Source organism: Pseudopipra pipra, chromosome 3, assembly GCF_036250125.1.
Source record: "Pseudopipra pipra isolate bDixPip1 chromosome 3, bDixPip1.hap1, whole genome shotgun sequence".
Lineage (NCBI taxonomy): Eukaryota > Metazoa > Chordata > Aves > Passeriformes > Pipridae > Pseudopipra > Pseudopipra pipra.
Genome location: NC_087551.1, coordinates 114313555 through 114339707, shown reverse-complemented (window position 1 = coordinate 114339707; position 26153 = coordinate 114313555). Strand labels below are relative to the sequence as shown.

General features: G+C 44.8%; 1 protein-coding gene across 1 annotated transcript in view; it reads right to left on the bottom strand.

The window, feature by feature from the left end:
• Window positions 1-23078, bottom strand: part of PINX1 (PIN2 (TERF1) interacting telomerase inhibitor 1) — a 66056-nt gene extending 42978 nt beyond the window's left edge. The window contains exons 1-6 of the mRNA XM_064650814.1: window positions 22995-23078; window positions 17598-17707; window positions 15667-15759; window positions 15252-15330; window positions 11556-11648; window positions 8928-9004 (exon numbers count right to left, since the gene is read on the bottom strand). Of these exons, the coding sequence (XP_064506884.1) occupies window positions 8928-9004; window positions 11556-11648; window positions 15252-15330; window positions 15667-15759; window positions 17598-17707; window positions 22995-23013 (471 nt within the window). The 5' untranslated portion in view covers window positions 23014-23078. The remainder of the gene's footprint in view (window positions 1-8927; window positions 9005-11555; window positions 11649-15251; window positions 15331-15666; window positions 15760-17597; window positions 17708-22994) is intronic.
• Window positions 23079-26153: the final 3075 nt, after the last annotated feature.

Here is a 26153-nt window from a genome sequence, read left to right as displayed (position 1 = left end):
CCTCTTGAAAACTTTAAAAGCTCCCACAATGCAAAAAAAAGCAAAAGCAGCAAAAATCCACCTCCAAAAACGCAGCACAGCTTTCACACCAAGTGGAGTTAAAAAATGACTAAGTTTTCTTGATATATGAATTTGTGGGTAAACCATTTATCAATGACCTGTTTACCTGTGCAGCAGAGTCCCTCAAGCCGAGGGCCATGTCATTCCCCTTTGACTGATTAATTAGCCAATCAAGGGGTATTTTTCACTGTGAGGAATGATGGTTTATTCCAGCTAATTCCTGGTCTCTAATGGTAACACATTAAAGCCAACTCGGCTCTTTAAGCCTCTGGAAGTGACCAAAAGGGAAGGAGAGAAGATAAATCAAAAGAGCTCCCCCCAGTTTTGTTTCTGTTCCTAACAACCCCCCCAAGGAACAAGACTCTTCTCCAATGAAGAGAGAAGAAAAAAGCAGCATTTCTTCCAAACTGGGAGATGTCTCCTCCTCTCCCTCTCTGCTGATACCTGAGCAGCAATAATTTATCCTCCAGTTGATTAACAAGGTGCTTATAGAACAGGCAACAAAACATCAATATCTGGCTCTTCCTCCTTTTATCAAAAGGACACCATGCTGGGGAAAGGAATTTTCCCAGTGTTCCTGAAACAACCTCATCTGCATGGAGAAATATTAGAAATATGGTCCAAATTAACACCTTGAGCCTAATTAATTTTCTGACTCGCTATATATGGCTTTAGATCCACTTGACACTGGTCTGTACTGCCAGGTTTGCTCTACCTGTACCACTTGTGCACACTGAAGATGCAGGGGGTTGGAACCAGATGAGCTTTAAGGTCCCTTCCAGCCCAAACTGTTCTGTGATTCCATGATTTATTTAGCTCTTCAGCTGCCTTGTCATGTTGTCCTCCTTGTGAGTTTGTGTCACCAGCCTGTCCTGGTTGCTCCTCAGGCAAAGGCCTTGTCCTGTTAATTGCTGGCAGAATCTGGTTTTGAGGGGTTTTTTTTCCCTCCTTTTTCTTCTGGGAATCATCCTTCTAGTTGTTCACAGCCCATGGCTGCAGAGCAAAACTGGAGAGGAAAAAGTGCCTGCAGTATTAAGAGATGTTGTAAAAAAGCCTTTGCTAATTAATATAGAATTATGGAATTGTTTGGGTTGGAAGGGACCTTAAAGCTCATCCAGTTCCACCCCCCTGCCATTGGCAGGGACACCTTCCACTAGTCCAGGTTGCTCCAAGCCCTGTCCAACCTGGCCTTGAACACTTCCAGGGATGGGGCAGCCACAGCTTCTCTGCGCAACCTGTGCCAGGGCCTCCCCACCCTCACAGGGAAGAATTTCTTCCCAGTATCCAATCTAAACCCACAGTCCCTACTCTCAAGATCATTCTCCCTTGTCCTATCACTCCATGCCCTTGTGAAAAATCTCTCTCCAATAATAATTCTCCCAAGGGGAACTAAGCCACTGTAACCTGAGTGTTATAACTTCCACAAGTCTAAAAATCCATACTGAGTATGACACTCAGGTCAAAGTAGTAGTGAACCAGAGGCTGAGAGAAATCTCTCTACTCAGGAGCAAGTTGGGAATACAAAATGCATAAAAGCACCATTAGATTGTCTTGCAGACTCTGCCTTAGGTCACCAGCCTCTTCCCACTAAGCAAAAGTAAGAACAATTTTAAAAATGCAGCTTTCACAGGAACAGAATAGGCCAAGAGAGCTGAGGATAATCAAGTGCTTACAAGACCATGGTGAGCTTTTGCACTGTAACAGAATATGTTCAGAATAGAACTTCTTGGATAGGATTCACCTGACTGTTGGATGTCCTCTGAGATCAGTGAAGAGGCACTAATCTCTAGGAAGGGTTTGGTTTCAGGTGGAATCACAGAATCATTAAGGGTGGAAAAGACCTCCAAGATCATCAAGTCCAACCTGTGCCCGATCCCCACCTTGTCACCCAGCCCAGAGCACTGAGTGCCACGTCCAGTCGTTCCCTGGACACCTCCAGGAATGGGGACTCCACCACCTCCCTGGGCAGCCCCTTGCAATGCCTGACCACCCTTTCCATGAAGAAATTCTTCCTGATGTCTAACCTGAACTTCCCCTTTCCCATCTCTGGAGACAGCTGATGCACCTCTTTGGGCACCTGTGTCTCATCACTATGAGGGGAGCTTGGAGAAGATGTCTAGATCTTCTACCAAATCCCACCTTTTTGACACCTATGTTCTCCTTTGCCTTGATTCTTGGAAAACACTATATTCCCTCTTCCAATGAAACGTGCTAAAATGGTCAAGTCACATATAGGAATGAGCAGCTCTCAGTTTTAACCCCAAATCTGACAAACTTTGAGCCTGGGGATAATTATAAAACCCAGCATAAGATAATTCCTCTAAAAAGGCAACTATTCTCTTTCTGACATTAAGAGTATAATTTAAAAAGAAGGGCTATGTTAAAGGACTATCTCAGTGCTTCCCTACTGTCTTCCCCTGGAACACACTGGCAGCAGTCACATTTTTACTTAGATTTCTTAAGGAAGCAAATTTTCCATGTCTGCCTTGACATTTGTTTACATCACACACCCCTTTCTCTCCAGCAATTTTTTAATCCAACCCAGCAGAAGCTTAAGATATTAATATGCTAAAATATTCCATGGAAACAGGCAGCTGGATGGGGAAGGCCAACACATCCACAGGCACATGGACAGGGATCCACCTCCTTCAGCCACAGAGAATCCAAGTACAACACAACCACAGGGAAGCAACCTGCAGTAGTGGAGCCCTCACGGAATGACTTGGTGGGAGACCTTTTATTAACCCAATTTATCTCTGCCTTCTCCAACGGGGCTAAAAGTGTTAAATTCATGGTTTTTTCTTGGCATCACTTACTGAGGAGCTGGGATTTCCCTCAGGAGACTCCTCCAGTGCCCTGCTGACATCACTGCGAGGAAGCCTGCGAGGAGTGAGTTTGTGTCTTCCTCTTTCTAATTGAAGTTCTCACCCCCTAGAACCATTCCTGGCTTTTGCCTGCTCTGATTACTGTCCCTTCCCTTCCTCTGCTCCTCCCTCCCTGCGACCCCCAGATATTTATAGGCAGAGAGGTCACCTTTTTCTGCCTCTTTTCTGAGATCAACGTATCCAGTTCCTCCACTCTCTCCTTCTAGGACATGCCCTCTAACCCTGTCACCCATTTTACTAAATCCTTTTGGACTCTCTCCAGGTTTTTGATGTCCTTTTTTTTCTGTTCTGCCTCTCAGTCCCAAATACCTTATGCTGGCTGTGGTTTCCAAAGCAGAACAGTGAAAAATCTATGTTAATTTGTAACTCATTTTTATTCTTCTGCAGTTTTTTTTCTTCCCTGAAAAAAAGGACAGCAAAATAATTTATGTGTGACTCCTGCAACAGAAACTTTGGTCACAGGTACAAAAACCCCTAAGATTAAAGTTGTAACTTGCCTAAAAATCACAACTGTGATCAATCTAAATATCAATATAAAAACTGGCATTTTGCAGAGAGAAAGTCGAAGTGTCAGGAACGTTTAGTTCACCCATAACTTCAGGGAGCCCATGGCAGAGCCAGATTTTAATGGATTTTCAGTAGTTCCTTAAGGTTTGCCAACATGCTTTTTTGATAAGTGCTGGGAAATATAAGTCAGTTGAGGAAGTTCTGCAAAATGTGTCAGAAGACAATTTCCTGATAAAAAAAAGAAAAGTGAAAAAGCAAAGGGGTGTATCACTCCATTTTTTAATGACTAACAAGGAAGAGATCACTGGAAACTCGAGACTTTCAGGCTACTTGGATTCGGTGGTTTAAGGGAACTTACGCGGGTTTTACATCCAAGTTACACAAATTTGGAGGAAGCAGATTACTCATGGAATGGCCTGAGACATGGATGTGAGGTGGATGCAAAACATTCAGGTTTTTATGCACCTTAAACAGAGTTGGAGCAAATCAGAGCTACTCCCCCAGCCCCCAGAGCGAAATCAGTGCCAGAATCATGTTGTTCAGCAACCAAGTTGGGACCGTCTGTAACTCATTCCCAAATCCTCAGTCTCACTCAGGAGCATTTTCTCCAGTGATAAGGCTTCATCAGGAAACACAGCTGGATGGAGGAAGGAAATTCTGAGAAGCAAAAAAAAAAAAAATAGTGGGGGTTCCAGGAAGTTCAACCAGATAGGAACTAATGGAATTTGTTTTTCTGTCTCCCCAGCTCCCAGTGTTCCTGAGCGAGTGAGAAAATCACAGGGAAAGTGGGGGGCAAAAAACAGTGTGGCAAGATCCCACCCTGCAAAACAGGTCCTCTCTGCAAGTCTCCAGAGAGCATCATAATTACAATTCAATATTTTCGATCACTTGCTGCTCTCCCTGGGAAAAACTGCAGATGTTTTCAATTTAGGTCCACTCTGAAGCCCAGCCATTGTTTTCTTCCCCTCTCGTTTTTTTGACTTGTATTTTTTTTCTTTTTAAACAAAGGTCCCTGTATAGTTTATTAAGGAGGTTTGAGTTGGGCACATGATTTATCAAAAATAATTAAAAAAAAAGACTGCTGTGTTTGACATTCAGAATTAAGGGTTGCAAGTGCCTCTGATTAGTAACACATATCCCAGAACCATCAAAACAACAGCTTCAACTTGTATCTTGGTTTTATTACTTCTAGAGAAACTCCTTTTGACCCTCAGGGGCAAACAGCATTTCCTTCCATACCCTTTGCAATTCCACTCTTTTGCAATCTTTACAATCCTCCAGCCAACTCCCTCTTCCTTTGATAAGGTAGATAATCCAAGTTTCAACATTCCCCACTTACTGCAGCAGTGCTGGTGTGAAACAAGAGAAAGGATCCATCACTCAGATCACTCCTTGGCCACTGAGTGAAAAACTGAGTCCGAGATCAGCTCTACAGTTAAGGCAGCTCAGATTAAGCTCATACAAAACATCTCCTGCCAAAGGCTACTCCACAGGTCAAGATCATAAAATGACTGCTAATGACCACACTGGAAAAGCCTGGGCAGGGCTAATTGGAACAGTGGCTTTGTGACACATCTGATGTGCTGGGACACTTTATCACAGCACCAGTTCAGAGGTGACTATTTTTGACAAGCACTTCAGAAGAGTCAGATTATCTTGCTTGTCCAGAGATCGTGTCACTGAGCCTTGAGTCCTTCCACTAATTTCCCTTTGACCACAGATGGAATTCCCTGGGTTTTGCTTTTTTCCTCCTTTTTCCTAATCTTCAAGTCTGGTGTGATCCAATCAACCAGCCAGACTTAGGACGACACTAGGGAGGTTTACACCGGATATTGGGAACAATTTCTTCATGGAAGGTGTTGTCAAGTACTGTCACAGGCTGCTCAGGGAAGTAGTGGAGTCACTATCCCTGGAAGTGTTCACAAAAGTGTGGATATGGACATAGTTTAGTGATGAACATGGTGGTGGTGCTGGCTGACATTTGGATTTCATGATCTTAAAGGCCTTTTACAACCTTAATGATTTTATGATCTTCTGCTCCTTAAGGGATCTCTTCCATCCATCCACTGAATTTTGTCACAGGCTTAAACTGGAGGCTTTAAGGAAGGCTGACAATCAAAACTCAGCTGGACAAACTCCTGAATATCTTGCCAGAGCTGACCCTGCTTTGAGCAGTGACTGATCCAGAAACCTTCAAGACTCCTCCAATCTCAGCAATTCTGTCACTGTGAAAAGCAGTTCCTGCATCTTTCCATGAAGTTACACCCAAGATTGTTCTGATCCCGGACTGAAACAACTAGAAATATGGGGAAAAGAATTCTGCTGAATGTCTTTGTCAAAAGATCAAGAGTGGAATGACAACTGTTGTGAGCTGAGGATTGGTCATTCAGTCCAAATCAAATCTGTGCTGGAGGCTTCTCAAAGTGCACCTCTGAACAAAGAGGAGGGATCTGATATCTTGGAAAGAGTCTTAAAGACAGGACTTCAAGCTATAGAATCATGGAATGGTTTGGGATGGAAGGGACCTTAAAGGCCATCCAGTTCCACCCCCTACCATGAGCAGGGACACCTTCCACTAGCCCAGGTTGCTCCAAGCCCTGTCCAATCTGGCCTTGAACACTTTCAGGGATGGGGCAGCCACAGCTGCTCTGGGCAACCTGTGCCAGGGCCTCACCACCCTCACAGGGAAGAATTCCTTCCCAATATCCCATCCCACCCTGCCCTCTGTCAGTGGGAAGCCATTCCCACTTGTCCTGTCCCTCCAGGCCCTTGCAAATTGTCTCTCTCCATCTTTCCTGTAGGCCCTACCCAGGGCTCTGCTGGACACCAGGACTCTTCCTACATTATCTGCACACAGGAACAGGCAGGAACAACTCACTTCCAGGAGAATGACAGCACTTTCCTGCTCCTGTAGTGAGCTCTCTGCCATGCCAGGGAAGTGCCCAGAGCTCAGGGATTTCAAACCAGAAAGCAAACAGAGAACTCTAGCAAATCCTCACAGTTCCATTTGTGCCACCTTAAGGACTAGGCTCTGGAACATGATGGAAAGGGATCATGAGAGTTCATGGGTGCAGTGAAATGAAATTGCTCAGAGCTGGAGGGCCTGAGCAGTGCATTTTTTGTTGTGTGCAAACTCCACAGATCTCTGACCCATGAAGAAAAGGAGAAGGGGAGGCTGGGGGAAGCAATTGTGCTGCCTCTGGCTCTTCCTCCCTGTGGCTGCTCAGCAGCAGACAGTAGCCAGAGGATGACAATGCAGCTCCAAATGACATTATCTCCTGCCTGGATTTGCATGTGGAAATCTGGGTGCTTAAGAGGGAACAGCCTGTGACTTTTTTTGCCAGAAGCTTGAACCCTTTCAGCGAGGGGAAAAAGGAAATCTGCACAGGAGCCACCAGTCAACCACTGGGATTAGCAAAAACATGCACAGAGTTATACACCCTTCATAAGCAGCCTCAAATCCACGTCATATGCAGTGTCTATCCATGAAAAAGTAAGTGTTCTCCAGGATAAAGCCCCAGAAGCACCACTTTCCAAACCTGAGTTCCAACAGATATGGAACATGTGGAGAAAAACAAGACCAGCTATTTGGGACGACTCATGGGTGGGCAAAACCCCCTCCCTTAACCACAGCACTGCTGAGTTGCTTTGAATCCCAGATTGTCCTGCTTCATCTTGCTCTGACAGCAAGGGAGCCAAGCAGCAGATCCATGGCATATTTAGGGGATCAGAAGTGTTAACCAACAGGGCTCCAGGGGAAAAAGAAAATGGAAGAGAATCCAAACATGGATCCACCTGGAGCTGGGCCAGCCCAGGGTGAGGTGGGGAGCACAGCAGAGCATCCTGTGCCCCAAGAGCCTGCTCAGAAAACACTTGAGCACCAAGTGACAAGCAGGCCTGAGACCTCCTGCAAACCAGAGGAGGATTCTTGTGTGTGTGAATCAACTCCCTTAACCACAGCCCTGCAGAGTTGCTTCAAATCCCAGATTGTCCTGCTTCATCTTGCTCTGACAGCAAGGGAGCCAAGCAGTGGATCCATGGCATATTCAGAAGTGTTAACCAACAGGGCTCCCCTTGGTGCAAGTTCACTCACAGCATTTGAGAGCTCCAACAGCTCTCAGGGATTTGAAGTCCCCAGATTCTTATTTCAAGACAGTAATAAGCTAAGATGGGTTCTGTGGTGGCTGATGGCCTGGTCCCAAGCTCTTACCTTTCAAAACCATGTGACTTGTAACAAAGGTTCCCACTGTTTTTTGCAGTGGCAGACAAGACAGGGCAGTTCTTAGTTTGTTTAACTTTCTTCCAGCCTCCTGGTTTAATTAGCTGTCAGTGTATTTTACAGAGAACTCAGGAACAGACTTGACATCTTTCTCTGTCACCAATAAACTTACCAACCACTTCAAAATCTACAGGAGATTCACTGGAAATATAACACTATATGTGATAATGGCACAAATCCTTCAAACTGTTCAAGTGAAGATACACCATTGAAGTATTCTTTATTTTACAGAGGTTTTTCCAGGGAACAATCCCCAGTGGATCACTATTCCTTCTTCACCAGTTCCCCTGTCATTCTACAGGTAAAAAACCTTGTATTATTTCCACTACTATCCCAGACCTCTCAGCACATTCTCCCCTTATTCCTCTCCTCCCAAAGCTCCCAGAGGCCTGATGTGAATTTCCAGAACAATTTCCAAGAGTACTGCATGAGAAGCAAGGTGTCAAACACTACAGGGGATTCCAGAAACTTCCACTTAATTTCAAGCCCCTTCTTTCCCTCTAAACAAGAGATTTCAGACAACTTGGAACCAATTCTTGCAACATATTCATTTGTGCTTTTCCAGGTGTTGTTTTTTTCCACAGGACTTTTCATGTTACAGTGTCTGTTATTTTATACACTGATACAGCAGGTCTGTTCTCTGCAAGTGCAAAATGCTAATGAGCACATAAATAAAATAAAAACCAGTCCAAACCTTGCTCTCATTACACAAAGTCAGGGGAAAGGTCTTCTCATTAAATATTTATCAGTGTTCAAGCCACCTTTGAATCCTTTGCAGCTGCTCAGCCTTTCCCAATTTTTGTGAGAATAAGGGCAGTTTGTTGAGATTGCCCAGTTGCTACTGAATATCCAATTTTATTTTGGATATTTATGGATCTTTCACGAAATCATTTAGGTTGGAAAAGATCTCTTAGATCATTGAGTCCAACCTTTGACCTTTCAGATGAAGCAAAATTCTCCTTGGTGATGTGCATTTCCTAACAACTGTAAAATAAAAATACTGGAGTTTCCTAACTCCAAAGAAGTTACATCACAATAATTCACAAAATATGGATTAAATTCACTCTTATTTCCTCACAGTTCAAGCACAGCCTTTCTAGTAGAAACAACACATTAGCAGCAAAACATTGAAATACTGTTTTGTTATGAGGGATAATAAGCAAGGAAACAAGAGAAAGGTGAAGCTTCTTGTTTACCTGTGTCTTCCCACTGTTCTGTCTCCTCCCAAATATGCAGGACAGATCATGTTCACTGCAGGATGAGAGGTCCTTACCTGGAAGGGGTAAAGAGAGGGAAAAAAATCCCAAACCTTCACATCTGGTGATGACAGGGACATTTTGGTAACACAAACTGACCCACAGAGATAGAGGAATCGCTTTTGGAGGTGAAAAACAATCAGGAGGTGAATAAAAATCAGGAACTCCAGGCTGGATAGGGCTTGGAGCAACCTGGTCTAGTGGAAGGTATCCCTGCCCACGGTAGGGGGTTGGAACTAATGATCATTAAGGTCCTTCCAACCCACAGCATTCTGTGATTCTGTGATGAAGACACTAAATGAAGGTACTCATGAGGAAATGTGTGTATGTGTAGGATCTCTGGATTCTCAGGAGGATTCCCTGTCTCTGACAGAATTAGGAAGTTGTAGGTCCTCCATACAATGAAAAAAAAAATTCCATCTTTACTCCATGGGGACTTTGATTCCTGATGTTGCTTCTGAAAAGCAAAATCTCCATCTCTGCAACACTGGATTACTCCAACTCAAAACAATTTTGAGGGTGAAGTAAAGATTCCCAGCAGGACCATTATTCCCATCTGGTTGTTGTGTGGCTAACTGGACACCAGACATGGAGCAGGGAGGGGGAAGCAGAAGGGTGTGATGTGATGTGATATTCAGAGTTTCGAGCAAAAGTTTTGCCAATTCCACAGTGCAGGAATCCTTATATTGGGTTTTCCACAGCTTCTCTCAGAAAAACCTCTTAAAAAAGCTCAGCAAAAGTTAAAGATTTAAACAAAATTAGTCCAGACAGCTCAACTAATTAGGAGTCTGCTGGGGTCTTAATCACTTGATTTTCTGATTCCAAAATCAGTGACCTCAAAATGAATCTTGTAGTGGACAAAAAAACCCAAACAACCCAAAATCTGACTATTTAACCTGTTTCTTTTCCTCAGGATCCTGAACTGCCTACAGAGGGCAAAGACACACATCAACCTAGAGGAGAAAGTGTGACCCAGCTTCCTGGTGCCTCACTGCACAGCCTCTAAATGTCCTTACCCAAGCAAGCTGGATGAGACTAGTGGTTGTTTTCAGCTTTATCTTGGCCAAGGCTTGGAAAATGACACCTAAAATCCTCCTGCTCCTCCTCTTACCCTACACTGTCAGCCCGTGCCTTCCCCTGCTCCTCTCTCTCTAACAGAAAACCAACTCAGCTGACATTCATAACCTCCAGCAGCATCCCAGTGGAACAGCTGCTAGAAAAGCAGCTGCAGTCAGTGTTTTAATCTCAGACTGGTGTGTATTCCCAGACCCAAGGGTTGTGTGTGCTCCCTGTGTCTCTCCAGCCCCGCAAACGGAAGCTGCATTTTGTGCCGTCGCTGTTCCCTTCTCCAGCTTTTGTGTGAGCTTGTCTTGTTTAGTCTGAAAGGAAGCAGGATCAGGCTTGAACAACAAGGGCCACAACAACACCAGCCCTTCTCAAATAACTTTTCCTCTTTCCCTGAAAAAGGACAATTTCCCTGGTTTAGACCACAGAGGGTGCAAGCAAACAAGGGGCTGCCTTGTGGAAACACGACCAAACAAATAAGAGGTATTGTGAATATGAAAGCCTTGATCTGTATTTTACATGCTCAAAAGACACTTCTTTTTTCCTCTATATTTAGCAAAAGGTTAAATCCAAATCAAAATAAATCCTCTTTGCCACTCCCTCAAACAGGCCATGGCCTCTGCACTTGCAAGCCCTGAACCAATTTAATTGTTTAATGTCATAAAGTGGCAGGGTCGAGTTAACAGGTTTGACTTCAAGGCCAATTTATTTAATCAAAAATCCCAAACCCCAACATAAAAAATTTGGCCTCCATTCAGACATCAATTAGCTCTGTTTTAGCAGAGGCATTTGCTGTCCAAAAACATTGCACAGAGCTTTCAGTTTAATAAATCAGCCATTAGTGGAACTGATCCTATCCATACCCTGAAACAGGTACACACACCATGTGCATGTGGGTGTGTGAAAGGGGAGCAGAGGAACAGAGAAAGGATTCCAGAATTGTCAGGAGCCAAACCCAGGGATGACTGAAATAATGTAATTGCTCTAAGGAAGAAAGAAATTACTAAACTCCATGAGTTTTTGATAGTTTTTCTGGCCACCAACCACCGTCCTAATTTATCCCATAAAGCATCTGGTCGACGTAAGAGGGCTTTCCTGCCTTCCTTCAGGTTTAATCTGATCCCTGATCCCATCCTCATGATCTCTGAGCAGGGTTACTGGAGATCTCAGGGGATAGTGCCACGCAGATCCTAAGTCATAAGTCACTCCATCATCATCTTTCCCCCCTCCCATCCCCTGCTCACCGCACCCACAACTTGGAATATTCGCTGTTCCTTTACCCAGCTGGTGGCTCCTTCAGGTAGGAACTGTTTTATTCAACTAATCAGCCTAAAGCCATCCAAAATTACTAAAAATAAAGAGAGATAGCACATTATAGCTCTAAGCAAGTTGCTGCAGGGGGTATTCCTAAACCAAGATTTAACTTCAGAAGGCAACAGATCACCCTGAAAGGGTTTGTTCTAAGCTTGGCCAGAGCTTATGAAACAACAAAACCCCTCTTACCTTTGGCAAACTTCATATAATGGACACGTTTCTTGGAAGATTTGGATTTTTCTTCAAGGCTGAATGTCTTTTTTTGATTTTTCACTGAGGGCTCTAAAAAAAAAAATCCAAGGAAACATGTTCCAACCCTGTTAGAGGCACTTTAACCACCACATTCAAACACCAGTGTATTTAACTTTCTCTCTCAAAACCCAGTCTCAACAAAATATCACAATATATTACTGAAGGAAGCATGGCAAGTTTTGTCTGAGACATGTCACTGCTTGATTTTTTTTTGCCACATCCCTTTCCCTTCCTGTTTCCAATCCAATGTAGTTTGAAAAGGCAGATACAGGCACTCCAGGTCTAAGGCAGATCCATCTCTGTGGTTAGAAAAGAGTAACAGGTCAGGGTTTATTGTGCTGTTTGTTACAAAATACCCCCAGTGCCAAAGTCTGAGAAAGATGTAAGAAATAGTGCAAAATAAAATACTTAACCTGCCTGGGTAGAGAAAGGGGGGGAAATTACAGGATTTCCACTTCTAACCCTACACAAAATACCTTTATTTGGACATAAGCTGATCCATCTGTGTAAGGAAACTGAATGGTGGCAAAGCTTTTCTGTCCCTCAGGCCAGCTAGAACAAACTGCCACATCCATATTATTTCATTTTCCTAGTTTCCAGGAGAGGGATTGCATCTAAACTGTCCAGTAGGAATGGCCTCTGGGCTTGGCTGAGTTCCAAATTCACTCAGAAGTTTGGGAGATTGGCAGCAGCTTAAAGCCACATGAAGGATTAGTCCCATTATTTAACAGTAGAGACATCACGTTCCTGAGCTGTGGCAGGTTATTTTAGGGGTACAAACCTTCTCTTTGCACCCACAGAGCCTGTTAATTCCCCCCCAGAAAAATCTCAGAAGGAGTGAATCAACCTGCTGTACAGTTAATAAGTACTTTATTAGTTTTGTCCTGAAAATAGGCACCACAGGATTCTCTGCTCTGTAACTCCACGAAAAGGTTACTCTGATGAGATGTTTTTTTCCTTCCAGTGGCAACTGGGAATGGGTAAGGAAATGAACCCATGCCCTGAGGGCCAAGTTGAGTCATCTTTTTTACATGATCCCACCCTGGAAAGCTTTTCAGCCCAAGCTTTTCTGACACTGGAATTCCAGCACTTCCCTGTTTGTTAGGTAGTGCCACCTGATGATGGAATCACTGACCTAAACCTGAAATCCTCAGCCTGCAGTGGAAGAGCTGAGTGCCAAAAAGCTGAGATCCACTCTCCCACACTAAGCCCTAATGGGAAGAGAGGACCAGCAAACCCAGTTTTTAACAGAAATTCCCCAATAAAAACGTTCTGTGGGGAAAACAAGCATCACAACTTAAATATCCTGACCAGAGACACGACACTTCAAGCCTATTCTCCAAGCTACTTGTACCAAAAGGAGCATTATACAGCAAAGGGTTCCCACAGCGCTTCCTTTTCCACATTATTCTTCCAGGGAAAGGCGCAGCAGCACCGCCTTGTGCCTGCAGGGAGGAATTTCACTCCCAAAACGTGCTGGCACTTGCAATGGGCAGGGAAGTGCATCCCTGTGTCTGCCAGGGACTGGAAAAAAAATCCCCTGACAAACTGAGTGAGCACTGCAGGAATATTATTGTGCTTTTTAAAGCCATTTAGTCCAAGCAAGAAAGTCAAATGTTATTTCTACAGATGGATATTCCAAGGCACATCACAGACACAGCCAGGATGATGTTTCTGCATCTTAAGATGGGAAAGGGACACAGATTTCATCACTGAGTATCCCAGCAAAAGAGCCAGGAATCATAGGATGGTTGGGTGGGAAAGACCATGTATTTCCAACCCTGTTCCACTATCCCATGTTGCTCCAAGCCCTGTCCAACCTGGCCTTGAACACTTCCAGGGAATAGGGCAGCCACAGCTTCTCTGGGCAACCTGTGCCAGGGCCTCATCACCCTCACAATAAATAATTTCTTCCTAACATCTAATCTAATTAAACCTGCCTTCACTGAGTGCTCACCTAGAAAAAAGGAAAAGAAAGGTAAAACTACACAGAGGGTACTTGAATGTGGGCAAATCAACCCCCACAGGGCCTTTCCCTTCCGACCTCTAATTGCAACCCAGCTCTGGCAACTCCAGCAGCTCTTTAAGAACAATGAAGTTTTTCAGCTGACTTTTAATGCAGTTTGAAACTGGCTGATGGCCAGTAATGTAACATTTGATCCTGCAGCACAGCTGCAGGCAGAGTTTGCCGGATGAGTTTTGCCAGCTTAAGCAAACTGCCAAAAAAACAAGTTTTAGAGCTTTGTGCTTTCTGTAAATCCCCCAAAGGGATTGTGACCAGGAATTTTCAATGTGCACCCAAATTTGTTCTCAGTGATTGAAAACTTAAAATAACTGAGTAAAGCAGGGAGAAATACAGCTTTCATGGAGCATTTTGCATCAGTTACCCAGGCAACAGCTTTAGGAACAAGACAGCCTTGCTCAATGAACCTGCCTCTGTGCTGACTCACTGTGTCCCTGGGCAAGTCACTTCAACTCTCTGCCCAGCACTTTGCAGGTTTTCCCACCAGCTACACCTTCCTCATCTTCCCATGGCTCAAGTTGGAACTTGGGTAGGATTTAGTTACAAAGGCAGAAAGGAACTTTTGGAATTTCCCTGTGATATGCTCTTCTACCTCTTGAGGACTTGAAGGACAGCACCAAGTGCTGTGTGGCCTCAGATCATGATCAGGGCTCCAGGGCACAAGGAGAACTTACACAGCAGTTTAAAAAAGGTGTTTTTAAATATTAGGTTCAAAATTTTAACCCCAGTTGTCTAGGATTAGAAAACCTTCTTGCTAACTGATTTTCCTCCTCACCTTTCTGCATTTCCTCTCCTAGAAAACCTTCGGTGCTCAAAGGTTAAGAATAAATGAACGAAGAGCTGCTAAATTCACTAAGCTCCAGAGAGTTGTTCAGATGTATGATCTGACTTAAACCTGAGTCTAACTAAAGGAGAGGTGATAAACCATTGGATAAAACCATTCTTTCTGTAAGGTCACACCCACCACAACTTCATTTTTACAAACCAAAGTCAAGCTGTACAAAGCTTTTCAAAAATAAAAGGACTTTATAAATAGCCCTTTTGGGAAAGTTGTGGTTTCCCCACTTGTGTGCTCAACACCAGGGCTACAAAAATCACATTACAGCACACTCAAAGCAGAGATGCATAACCCTGAGTCAAAAGCTATGGAGCAACTCTCCAAGGACAGGAAAAGGAGGTATTTAAGAAATCAGTGGAACATGGAAGCCAGGAGTGATAATTCACTATTAAAAGGAAGACAAAACGTTGCAACTGTGAGTGATTGTTGTGAGCCTTCAGACAGACTCTGGATAAAGAAACAAGTGTTGCTGTAGTACAGCCCAGAAAAAGGTCCCAAATATTGTGATCCTGGATAAAATAAACAACAAAAAGCCTTTATTTGAGTCCTGAGAGCAAAACTGATCCACTGAGATATCTACATATCCAGGCAGAGAAACTTCAGCATGGTCATGGACAGTAACACATCCTTTGGCTCTCACTGATTCTGGGGGAGAAGGAGGAGTTGTCAACCTCAGCAAGGAGCCCAAATTGGGCCTCAGCTCATCTTTTAAGACACAGAATGGAAACTCTGCTAAGTTTCCAGCATCTGATTGAGCAAAGCATGAACCTACCTGTTTCACCCTGTCCATGGCAACTATTCAGTTCAGCCAGGAGCTGGTTGAAGTCATCCTGATGAGCAATCCAGTTGTCCTGTAAACATCATCCACATGAATACAAGGCAAAAGTCTTCAGAACTAACACAAATTCTGCTAAAACAGACATTAAGTAATAACTTAATTGGGTGTATTCAATCCTTGTTGGTGGGAGGGACCCTGGGAAGCTCCACAGGGGGATAACACCACCAACAGCTCGCACAGTCACTCCAAAGTGAGATAAAATTATAAGGGTTGAGTTTGTAAGTCATAAACAATCCTGTATGGTACATTCTAACACCAGATGTGACAACAGATTTCACTAATATTCTATTTAAAAATTTATGTTTTAGCTGAAACAGGAGCCATTCCCTCACCTGGGCCTAGTTCTCACCTCGTTGTTGATGTTTGCTCCTAATCCCAGCGTGTTGTTTTTCACCTTCACCCTGATGTGTTCTGGATTTCCTTGTTCCTGAGCCCCAAGACCCTAAGGAGGATTTAAAGGTAAAAAGTAAGGATTTTACAGCAGTGACTGAGCAATCAGAGCTTTTGTACTTTAAGACTTTGCAATGAAATACAACAAGAAATCACAACTTACTATTTATTTTCCTGCCTGAACTGAATTCATTCACAGGCTTTAGCACACGAGATACTCAGTTTTTAAAATTTACTACTTAAGCCTCCAGCAAAGTATTATAAACACTAAAATAGCAACAACATTAAGCAGTTGGGTGATTAATCAGGAAGTCACCTGACATTCCTAAGCAAGCCCAGAGTGTTTACTGTTTTAAACCAAGACACTACATATACAGAAGAGGCCCCTACCGTAAAATACCTCTGTCACTGGGAAGGCAGATCCACATGGACAGTATAATCCCAAACAAGTTTATAAGGGAGGGAAGCAGAGGAGGGGTAGGGGAGAATCAGGACATTAACAACTTTTTCTACCCCGTTCACACTCATAATTTGATGGAAATATTGGAGCAAACAACTATGGGAATTCTCTATCCTAAAACCCACAGTCATTCAAATCTGGGAAGCAATTCTCAGGTCCAGTGTTATCTTTCTTAACTGTATGATCAGGGTTAAAAAAATAAAAGACAAAACATTTGGTTTATAACTTTATTCCTGGTATTCACCTACTTTTTGCCTAATTTGTCACCAATAACAAATTACCAGCCAAGTGTGTTGGCTTTAATGAACATGGATGTGGAGCAGCAATGGGGAAAAGCCCTGTGGAGAGATCCTGGGATATCTAATATTTAAAAGAATGAGACATATTGAAAAAAGGCTGTTGCTATTACAAATCCACTTGAGTTCATTTGGTCCCTGGGGTGGAAAATTTGCCTTGAAACTCCTGCTACCCAAAAAAAAAGTGTGGAAGCAAACAGGCCACTCAGCCACACATCCTGCCCTGACCCAATTCCAATACAACTGATGACAGGAGTAGTGTAAGCAGCTTAACTGCACTGCAGAGATGGGCTTTTGCCCATTAATTTGGTCAAGGTGAGGTTGCATTTGTTTGAGTTTGTAGTGGAATGGAGAGAGAAATCCTTCTTGCACAGCTGTAACCGTTGGAAAGGAAGATCCAGCAGCTCAAGTGGGAAACTTGTTGTGAGGCAACTGAAGCAAGAGCAGCTACACTGAGAAATGTGAGAACAGGCTTTAAAGCATTCACAGGATGGAGAATGATCCTAATTTTATTTCTGTTAAAGAAAGTCTGGGTGAGAAAATATAGGAGGAGAATTAAATAAAGGTAGTGGGGTTTTTGTGGGCATTCTTAGCCCTAAACACGCTGATGTGCAGGCCCAAATCTCAGCTTTGCTGAGGCATCTCTGTGGAATTAAAAGTGGTTTTAAGGGGCAGCTGAGCAGTTTGCAGGATAACCCAGAGGTTATTCTTAGTGCCAGAAACCAGTGCCCTCACCCACAGGTACCTGTTGGAGCTGGGAAGGGATTCAGCTCCCAGAATGCTGCATTTTGGGGGCTCAAGGAACAGATCAGACCACTTAAAAATGGGTGAAAGATTAAAACAGGTCCTGGAGTTGCTTTAAATCAAAAGTAGGGAGAAAACTGAGAGCATAACAGTAACTTAAAAGACTTTAACCATTGCCTAATTAAATGTGCCAACTCTTGCTCCTATCTGGGGACATTAACTTGCCAAACAAGGGAGAAAAACTGTAAAGCAGGAGAGTCAAAAACAGGCCTTTGCAACAAAGCGTAGAAATCCAACATTGCTCAAATTCTCTGTGCACTTAAGAGAATAAATCAGAGCTCCCTGGCAGTTTTAGACCCTTCAGATACAGAACTCTCCTTTGGATCCTACCTTTCCTTTGGACCAGCCCATCTTTTCCAGCATCTTCTGGCCGAATTTAGAGTCATCTTTACTCCAAGCGCTGTTTCGTGGATCCACGGACCACTTCTGCTTTCTCCGGGCTGGGACAGGGAGGAAAAGTTCAAACAGGCTCTAATGACATTTTCACAGTATTGAATCAGTTCAACTCCAGCTCTCCATTGCCAAAAAAAAACCCCAGAACTTAGAGCAGGCCGAATATATTTGGGGGGTTAAGTTTACTTAACAGAAAACCCAACGATAACAAAAAAAGGGCGGTGAAAATATTAATTATTAATGTGAAGAATGCCAAAGGAAAATTGATATCATAGAACCAGAGAATGGTTTGGGTTGGAAGGGGACCTTGAACATCACTAGTTCCAAACACCAAAGTTGGAAGCTGTTGTCCCTAGGGATAAGCTGCAATTCAGGGAAGGCTTCAAGGATTACCATGTAAGTGTACAGGCCTAAAATCCATATTTGCTCCAATTTTGGAAATCTACAGGGGAGGTGATTACAGCTTTCCCAGTTCTGGACAAAATCCATTATCCAGTCTCCCTTTTAACCACAACACAAAAGTTTTAATACTTGCCTTCACAAAAAAACCAAAAAACAAAAAACAAAAAAACAAAAATGAAATACAAATGCCCAGAGATGACAGAACACAAACCAGTGAGATTTCAGCTTCTGGATTTGCCAAGAATGGTTTACTAGGAAACTTACTGGGAAATTTATTGGGAAAAGCCACCAGAAACTATTGCAGGAGTTAAGAGATCCAAAGGAGAATCAAAGCTCCTTTGTCCTATGCAGATTCCTAAAGAAACTCCAGTCCCCCAGGCCCACGTGCGTGTTCTTGCCTCTCCCACCAGGAATAGCTTCCTGGAAATCAAGGAGGAAAAGCCAGCTCAGTTAACAAGGCACTTCAAGTGTGCACCTAAGCACAGGCAGGAAGAGAACCTAAATAAACAAGACAAACAAAGGATGGGAGACAGGAAGATCACAAACTTCATTAACCACCATGGGAAACGGGGGATCAAAAATGACCCGTTCACCCAAGGCCACACAAAGTCAGGGAGAAGCCAAACTCACTGAGGTGTTTTCAACGTAATCAGGAAGTCATCGTTCCCTAAAACACCAGATTTGGGATCTGGGCCAGAGGGACTGAATACTACGGGGATGTTTGACTCATTTTGTGCCCTGTTTAGTTTTGCTCTTAAAGAACCAGCACTGTCAGATGCATAGTGGGGGCTTTTTTTTAACAAACTTCCAAAGCTTTGAAGCTCAAAAAGATCCATAAAAAGATTTTACAGCGGATTAAATGAACAAGAGCTGTGAGAGGAGTTAACAAGGCCTTTGCTTCGTTCACTTCTGCACAGGAAACAACTTATTAACCTTAAAGGCTGTGGCTGCCCCATCCCTGGAAGTGTTCAAGGCCAGGCTGGACAGGGCTTGGAGCAACCTGGGGTAGTGGAAGGTGTCCTTGCCAATGGTAGGGGGTTGGAACGAGATGATCTTTAAGGTCCTTTCAACCAAACCATTCTGGGATTCTATGATTATTCCCACCAGGCAGCCTTCAGAGCAGCATCTACTCCAAGTCCTGCCTGTGCTGCCAACAAAAGGTGGGGAAGCAACAAATGAAGCAACTCCACAGGCTTGGAGCAGCCCTGGTGTGGCAGTAGGGCCAAGGAAGTGCTTGTCCCTGTGCTGGCACTGCTGGGGCACCTCCAGTGCTGGGGTTAGCTCTGGGCCCCTCAGACAAGAGAGACATTGAGGGGCTGGAGTATGTCCAGGGAAGGGAACAGAGCTGGGGAAGGGGCTGGAGCAGCAGGAGTGGCTGAGGGAGCTGGGGGGGGTCAGCCTGGAGAAAAGGAGGCTCAGGGGGGACCTTCTGGCTCTGCAACTCCCTGAGAGAAGGGGGAAGGTGGGGGGGGGTGGGTCGGGCTCTGCTCCCAGGGAACAAGGGGCAGGACCAGAGGAAACAGCCTCAAGTTGTGGCAGGGGAGGTTCAGGTTGGATATTAAGGAAAAACATCTTCATGGAAAGGATTGTCCAGCCCTGGCACAGCTGCCCAGGGCATTGGTGGAGTCCCCATCCCTGGAGGGATTTCAAAGCCATGTGGATATGGTACTTGAGGATATGGGTCACTGGTGGCCTGGGCAGTGATGGACAATGGCTGGACTCGATGATCTTAGAGCTCTTTTCCATTCTTAATGACTCTGATTCCAGGATTCTACCAGAGGTCATGCTGCCCAGCTGAGCAGCTGCCCTCCTTTCCAATCATATATCTTCATCTCTACCTCTAAAATCTCTCAATTAACATCAACTTTCCCTCACTCAGCCATCAAAAACTATTCAATGCCTTTTTTTAATTTTAACAACATTTTAAGGATGGCCATACTCTCTTACACTCTCTGTTACCAGTTCCCTGGGTGGTGACTTTGCAGATCCCAACTCCTACAGTTGTCAAACCACTGCATCTTTCTAATGATTTGTCTGCACAGTGAAGTGACCCATGACAACTGAATGGTTGAATTTAAATTAACTTCCAAATTGAGTTGTTTGAGGTAGTCCAACTATTCCACTTTAAAATTCACTTTCTGTTATTTTTCCTGAATATTTTCCTGTGCAGAAACCCCTGAGATGTTTCACTCCCAAGACATTTGTAACAAAAAACACAAGGACACCTGTAATAAATATTTCTTAAGCTTGAAATTAAGAGACCTTCCCTTTCCCAGCACTTGCAATCCATGTATTTCAAACTTCTTAACTACCACTGTGGGATTAATCGTCACATTTCTACAAGGTTGACATACTCTTATTTTCACACAGGATAAGACAAATGCAGGAAAACCCCCCAAACCAACTTGCTTACACCTTTAGAGAAGAATTTAAGGAAGTTGGAAATAGCTCCATGCCACCTACAGGAACCATAAAATCATCCTCCCTTTCCAAGAAAACAGCAAAAAACACTGTTTAGTCAATAATTTATCAGAAATGTTTGTTCACCGATGTCTTGAGAGCAAGAAAGGAAACAAGGCACTAACTTCCAGCTAAAAGATTCAGCTCATAATTTAACACCAACCTTCTGGGCTGCTTGTAAAGTGATGCAACCCTGGGCGAGCAGCACCATCCAGTGGAGAAAACTGTCATTTCTTTATAGAACCACAGAATCATTCAGGCTGGAAAAACCCTCTGAGATCATCGAGTCCAACCATTCCCCAGCACTGCCAAGGCTGCCACTAACCCACACTGCCAAGGCCGCCACTAACCCACACCCCCAAGTGCCACATCGACATGGCTTTTAAATTCCTCCAGGGATGGGGACTCCACCCCTGCCCTAGGCAGCTGTGCCAGGGTTGGACAACTCAACCCCTTCACTCAGATATCCTACAATTTGAAAAAGATCCATTATTAAACCCTTTTACCATGACTAATTCTGAGCCTGGAGCATGTTTTTAACTATAATTCCTGAAAGTTCCCATCCAAACCCCTGCTGTGTGCTTATGGATGGTCGGGGCTCACAGGAAAGGCAAGGCTCTGGAGACAGGCTGGGAGAGCTGGGGGTGTTCACCTGGAGAAGGATCCCAGGAGACCTCAGAGCCCCTTCCAGAGCCTAAAGAGGCTCCAAGAGAGCTGGAGATGAACTTGGGATAAGGGCCTGGAGGGACAGGACAACGAGAATGGCTTCCCACTGACAGAGGGCAGGGTTAGATGGGATACAGGGAAGGAGTTCTTCCCTGTGAGAGTGGTGAGGCCCTGGCACAGGTTGCCCAGAGAAGCTGTGGCTGCCCCATCCCTGAAGTGTTCAAGACCAGCTTGGACAGGGCTTGGAGCAACCTGGGCTAGTGGAAGGTGTCCCTGCCCATGGCAGGGGGTGGATTGAGATGAGCTTTAAATGTCCCTTTCACCCCACATTACTCTATGATTACTGACATGTGCAGTGTCCAATTAAAATAATGAACAAATCCTGAAAAAATGGCACCAAAGTTTACACCTAAAATAACCAGAAAATCACATATGCAAACGTAATTTTGTTTTCCTCACTTCACACCCGTATTTTCCAGTGGAAACCATAATTTTTAACTCCTCATTATAGTCCCTATTTCCTGCAGTCAAGCAAACAAATTCACTAGACTCTGTGCTCTCATTTTAAGGGTGTTTTGACAGCAGTAAGTTTACTGAGAATCTTAACAGTACTCAGGGAGGAGAATATTAGTCCTGTTACATAAAAATCCAGTCGAGTCGTGTTTTTACTCAAACAGAGTTTTACATTTAACAGAAAAGACTACTTGGAATGCACTTTTAACTTGGCAGCAAACATTTGTAGTTCCTACTTTGGACAGCCCTGAGAGATTCTGTTTCCTGAACTTCAGAGACAAGAGTTATCTTTATATTCTTTCTCTTTCTCTCTATACCTGGGAGCTACCAGACAGGATATTCATCCAATATTTCCTTTACCCTGGAGCCCCCTGGACCCCATTCCTGGCTTTTGCAGCCCCTTGACCTGCTGTTCTTCAACACAGGAGACCTCCTGAACCCTGTCCTGGCCATGCCAGGTCTCCCAGACCCCAGACTCTCTTTTCCCTGATGCTGGGAATGCCTGGACCCCCATTCCTGCCTTTCCCAGACCCCAGACGCCCTGAACCCCATTCCCAGCCACTTTGAGTCTCCCAGACCCCAACCATCCATTTCCTTGATCCTGGGACCCCTACATCCTCATTCCTGCTTTTCCCAGACCCCAGATCTCCTTTTTCCTTAAGACTGGGACCACTGGGACCCTCATTCCCGCCTTTCCCAAACCCCAGACAACAGGTTTTTCAACACCAGGGACCCCCTGAACCCCCTTCTCGTCCAGCCCGGGCTCTCCCCACCCCACGACCCTCCTTTCCCCAACACAGGGACCCTCTGCACTCTCATTCCCACCTTTCCCAGCCTCCAGACCCCCGTTCTTCAATACCAAGGGCCTCCTGAATCCCCTTCCCAGCCATCCCGAGTCTCCCAGACCCGAACCCTACACTTCCTTGATTCTAAGACTCCCTGGACCCCCATTCCTGCCTTTCCCACCCTCCAGGCCCCCCGTTTTTCAACACCTGAACCCCTTTCCCCACCATTCCGGATCTCTCCGCCCCATAACCCGCCTTTCCCCAACACTGCGGACCCCGAGACCCCATTTCCCGGGCACAGGGACCCCCCATCCCGCCTCTCCCAGCCCCTGCACCCCCTTCCCTTGACTCTGGGACCCCCCTGAGCCCCCTTATCCGGCACCGCGACCCCCCCGCACCCCTCGGGAGGGGCAGCGCGGCCCGGACCCCTCAGCGAGGGCTGTGGGGAGGGTCTGGAGCCGCTCCCCGTCCCCACTCCCGGGACATTCCCGCCGGGATCGCCACTCACGCTCCGCCAGCATCGCCATCTTGGGGGCCTTCCTCCCTCCACAGGGACTTTTGTCATCTCCGGCGCGCGAAAAGGGCGTCTCATTAGAGAGTTTTTAAAACAGGCGAGCGCAGCGGGCACCAAAATGAAAACAAGAGGGTGTAAACTTGCTAAAATTTTAATAAATGCGTTAAAACACGGCTCGGCTGCGTGTCGGGTGTTCCCGCGGCCAGGGGGAAGGGATGAGCAGCGCTCGGTGCGTGGTCGAAAATATGGGACACGGGCAGTCTGAATATTCCAGGGAATTGAGGGTTGTGAACGTCCCTGAACTTCCCCAAATCTTCCTGTCGTGGGAGGGAATGCGAAAGGGGACACACGCACACTGAGGGCGCCCTGTGCAGCATCCTCTGCCCGCCCTGCTGTGATAAAGCTCAACTTGCCATCGGTGAACTCCTTAAAGTTGTCAAAGAGCATCAACTTCACAAAGTCATGGAATGGTTTGGGTTGGAAGGGACATTAAAGATCACCCAGATCAGCCCCCTGCCATGGGCAAGGACACCTTCCACTATCTCAGCTTGCTCCAAGTCCCATCCAACCTGGCCTTGGACACTTCTAGGGATGGGACAGCCACAGCTTCTCTGGGAATTCCATCCCAGCCCCTCACCACCCTCACAGGGAACAATTTCTCACCAATATCCCATCTAACCCTGCCCTCTGGCAGTTTTAAGCTATTCCCCCTTGTCCTGTCGCTCCAGGCCCTTGTAAAAGTCCCTCTCCAAACTGAAGTATCCTCAGGCAAATTACATCTTTATTTTCATTTTCAAAGAGTTTAAAGATCCTGCTATTAACACAGATATTCCCTCCTACAATATCGCCTCAGTGCTTCTTGTCTTACCCACCTCTGATGTGGAAAAAGAGGATTTTTTCCTTTCTGCAACAAATTGTATTTGAAGACTGAACCAACCCCTCTTTGATTACTCACTAAACCAAACCACTGCTATTCAGAAATCTTTTCATGCAGATCTTATTTTGAGCCCTTTGTCATTCATATTTTCTGGTTTTTAGCTACTCCTCAGTTTGTTTTTTTAGAAGAACAGCACCCAAAACCTGCCACGCACTGCTGAGTTCTCCAGAGCACTTAACTGGAGTTGTAGGCAGATTCCTGTGTTTTCTCTTTGGCTACATTTTGTATCCAAGTGTAATATTTTGTTCTTTAATATCCCTTTCAGAGAAGGGGTAGTTTATATTCCGTTCCTATTAAACTGGCTGCTCTGGCTGCCCCACTCCCTTCTTTAAAGAAGGGTATCAATCTGGTGCTTTCATGCTCTTCTAAGGCCATATCCAGCTGTCAGGAATCCTCACAGTGTTTGTTCTCCCCACTGTTTATTGCCAGTTCTCTGCACTTTCAGGTCAGATTCATCAGGCTTCACTGATGTGAAAACAAATAAATACCTCCCAGTCCTTCATGGCCTGAGAGACAAGTCTTTTCCCCTTCAAAAGTTTCACTTAATGTTTTCCACCAGGAGGAAATCCCTGGAGATCAGAATCAACCATGGAAGAGCCTTCTTTGGTTTCTTTTTGTCCTGTCCTGACAAAATTCATATCCAGCAGAGACCTGCTTGGGCACTCTAGGACAGGGTTCACTCTACCTCCCTTAACTGCTCTGTAACCTGAATTCCCGGTGCCCATCTTCTAGCCCAGAGGGGGTTTTGTAGCCCAGCTGATCCTCTGGATACCTCTAGTGGAATCCCATCAGCCCTGCTGTCTTCCTAAGGGATGACGGACTGGATGAACTCTCATCTCACCACCAGCTCTGTGTCACCTTGTCCTCTTTCTAGTGCTCACAGGTCACCCACAGGGATCTTCACAGACTTATTAAGGTTGGAAAACCCCTCTGAGATCATCCCTCAGCACTCCAAGGCCATCACTGATCCATGTCCCCAAGTCCCACACATGGCTTTTGAATCCCTCCAGGGATGGGGACTCCACCACTGCCCTGGGCAGCTGTGCCAGGGCTGGACAATCCTTTCAGTGAAGAAATTTTCCCTAATATCCAATCTAACTCTCCCTTGGCACAACTTGAGGCAGTTTCCTTGTGCCCTATCACTTGTTCCCTGGGAGCAAATCGTGACCCCCACCTGGTTCCAAACTCCTGTCAGGGAATTATAGGGAGTCTCCTCCTCCCCTTCCATCACCACCCAGGAATTCTCAGCAGTGGCCGTTCTTTGCTGTCTTCTGTATCTGAAACAGGAGGTGATGGATCCTCCTCTCCCTCATCCTTCCACCTGTATTCCCTGATCAAATTGCCCCTCCTGGCATTAACATCCATTTCCATGAATTTCATTTCCATTTTTCCTCCAAGGTATCTTTTACATCTACTAAATTGTATTGTCACCCGTCCATCGAGTGTTTGAATGGTCACTTGTGTGAGCCACTTCACATCAGCCAAATTCTGCTCCATTTTTTTATTTTGGAGAGGTTTAAGTCTTCTAGCTGAGAGTTGAGTGTTATATTTGATCATTCCAATAGGTAGCAGCATTCCACACGTTTGGATCAGCTTTGCTGTTCTATAAAGACATCACTGGAGGTGGAAAATCTGAAGTAATTTCTGTTAAAGGATGCCCTGAGGTTCAGATTCATGTCTTGTTTGGTTTTGAAACTTAATATTCAACTGCATCAGAGCATTTCTAGTTCCAAAGCTCTTACTCCTGTCTTGCAAAGAACCACAACTCAAAAACACAAAGGAGATGTACCTGCTTTAATTATAATTTAATATTTGCTTAACAGGAGGCTTGAGGTCAAGGTCCAAATTGTTTTACACAGAGGTAAACACAGTTCTTGCAAATTAATAGTTTAAAACACATTTAAGTCCATGAATATGCACAGGGGCAGTGAAATTAGGCAATGTATGTAAAGGGAAAGGTTCCATCCAGGGGCAATTGTTGTGTTTCCTAATTACACTCCTGAGTAAAAGCTGGTGTCACAGGAAAGAAAAATATGTGGATGAATATATATATGTTTGTTTATGTATTTTCTTCCAAGAGAAATAACAGCTGCTATGGGTGAGTACAACTGTCTGAGAAAATGGCCTGAAATCCTGTTTCCAGTGCACTTGGAGAGCTTGAAATGTAGCTCCTCTCTGAAAAAAATAAAGGGATAAAGATGCCTGGTGGGCATTTC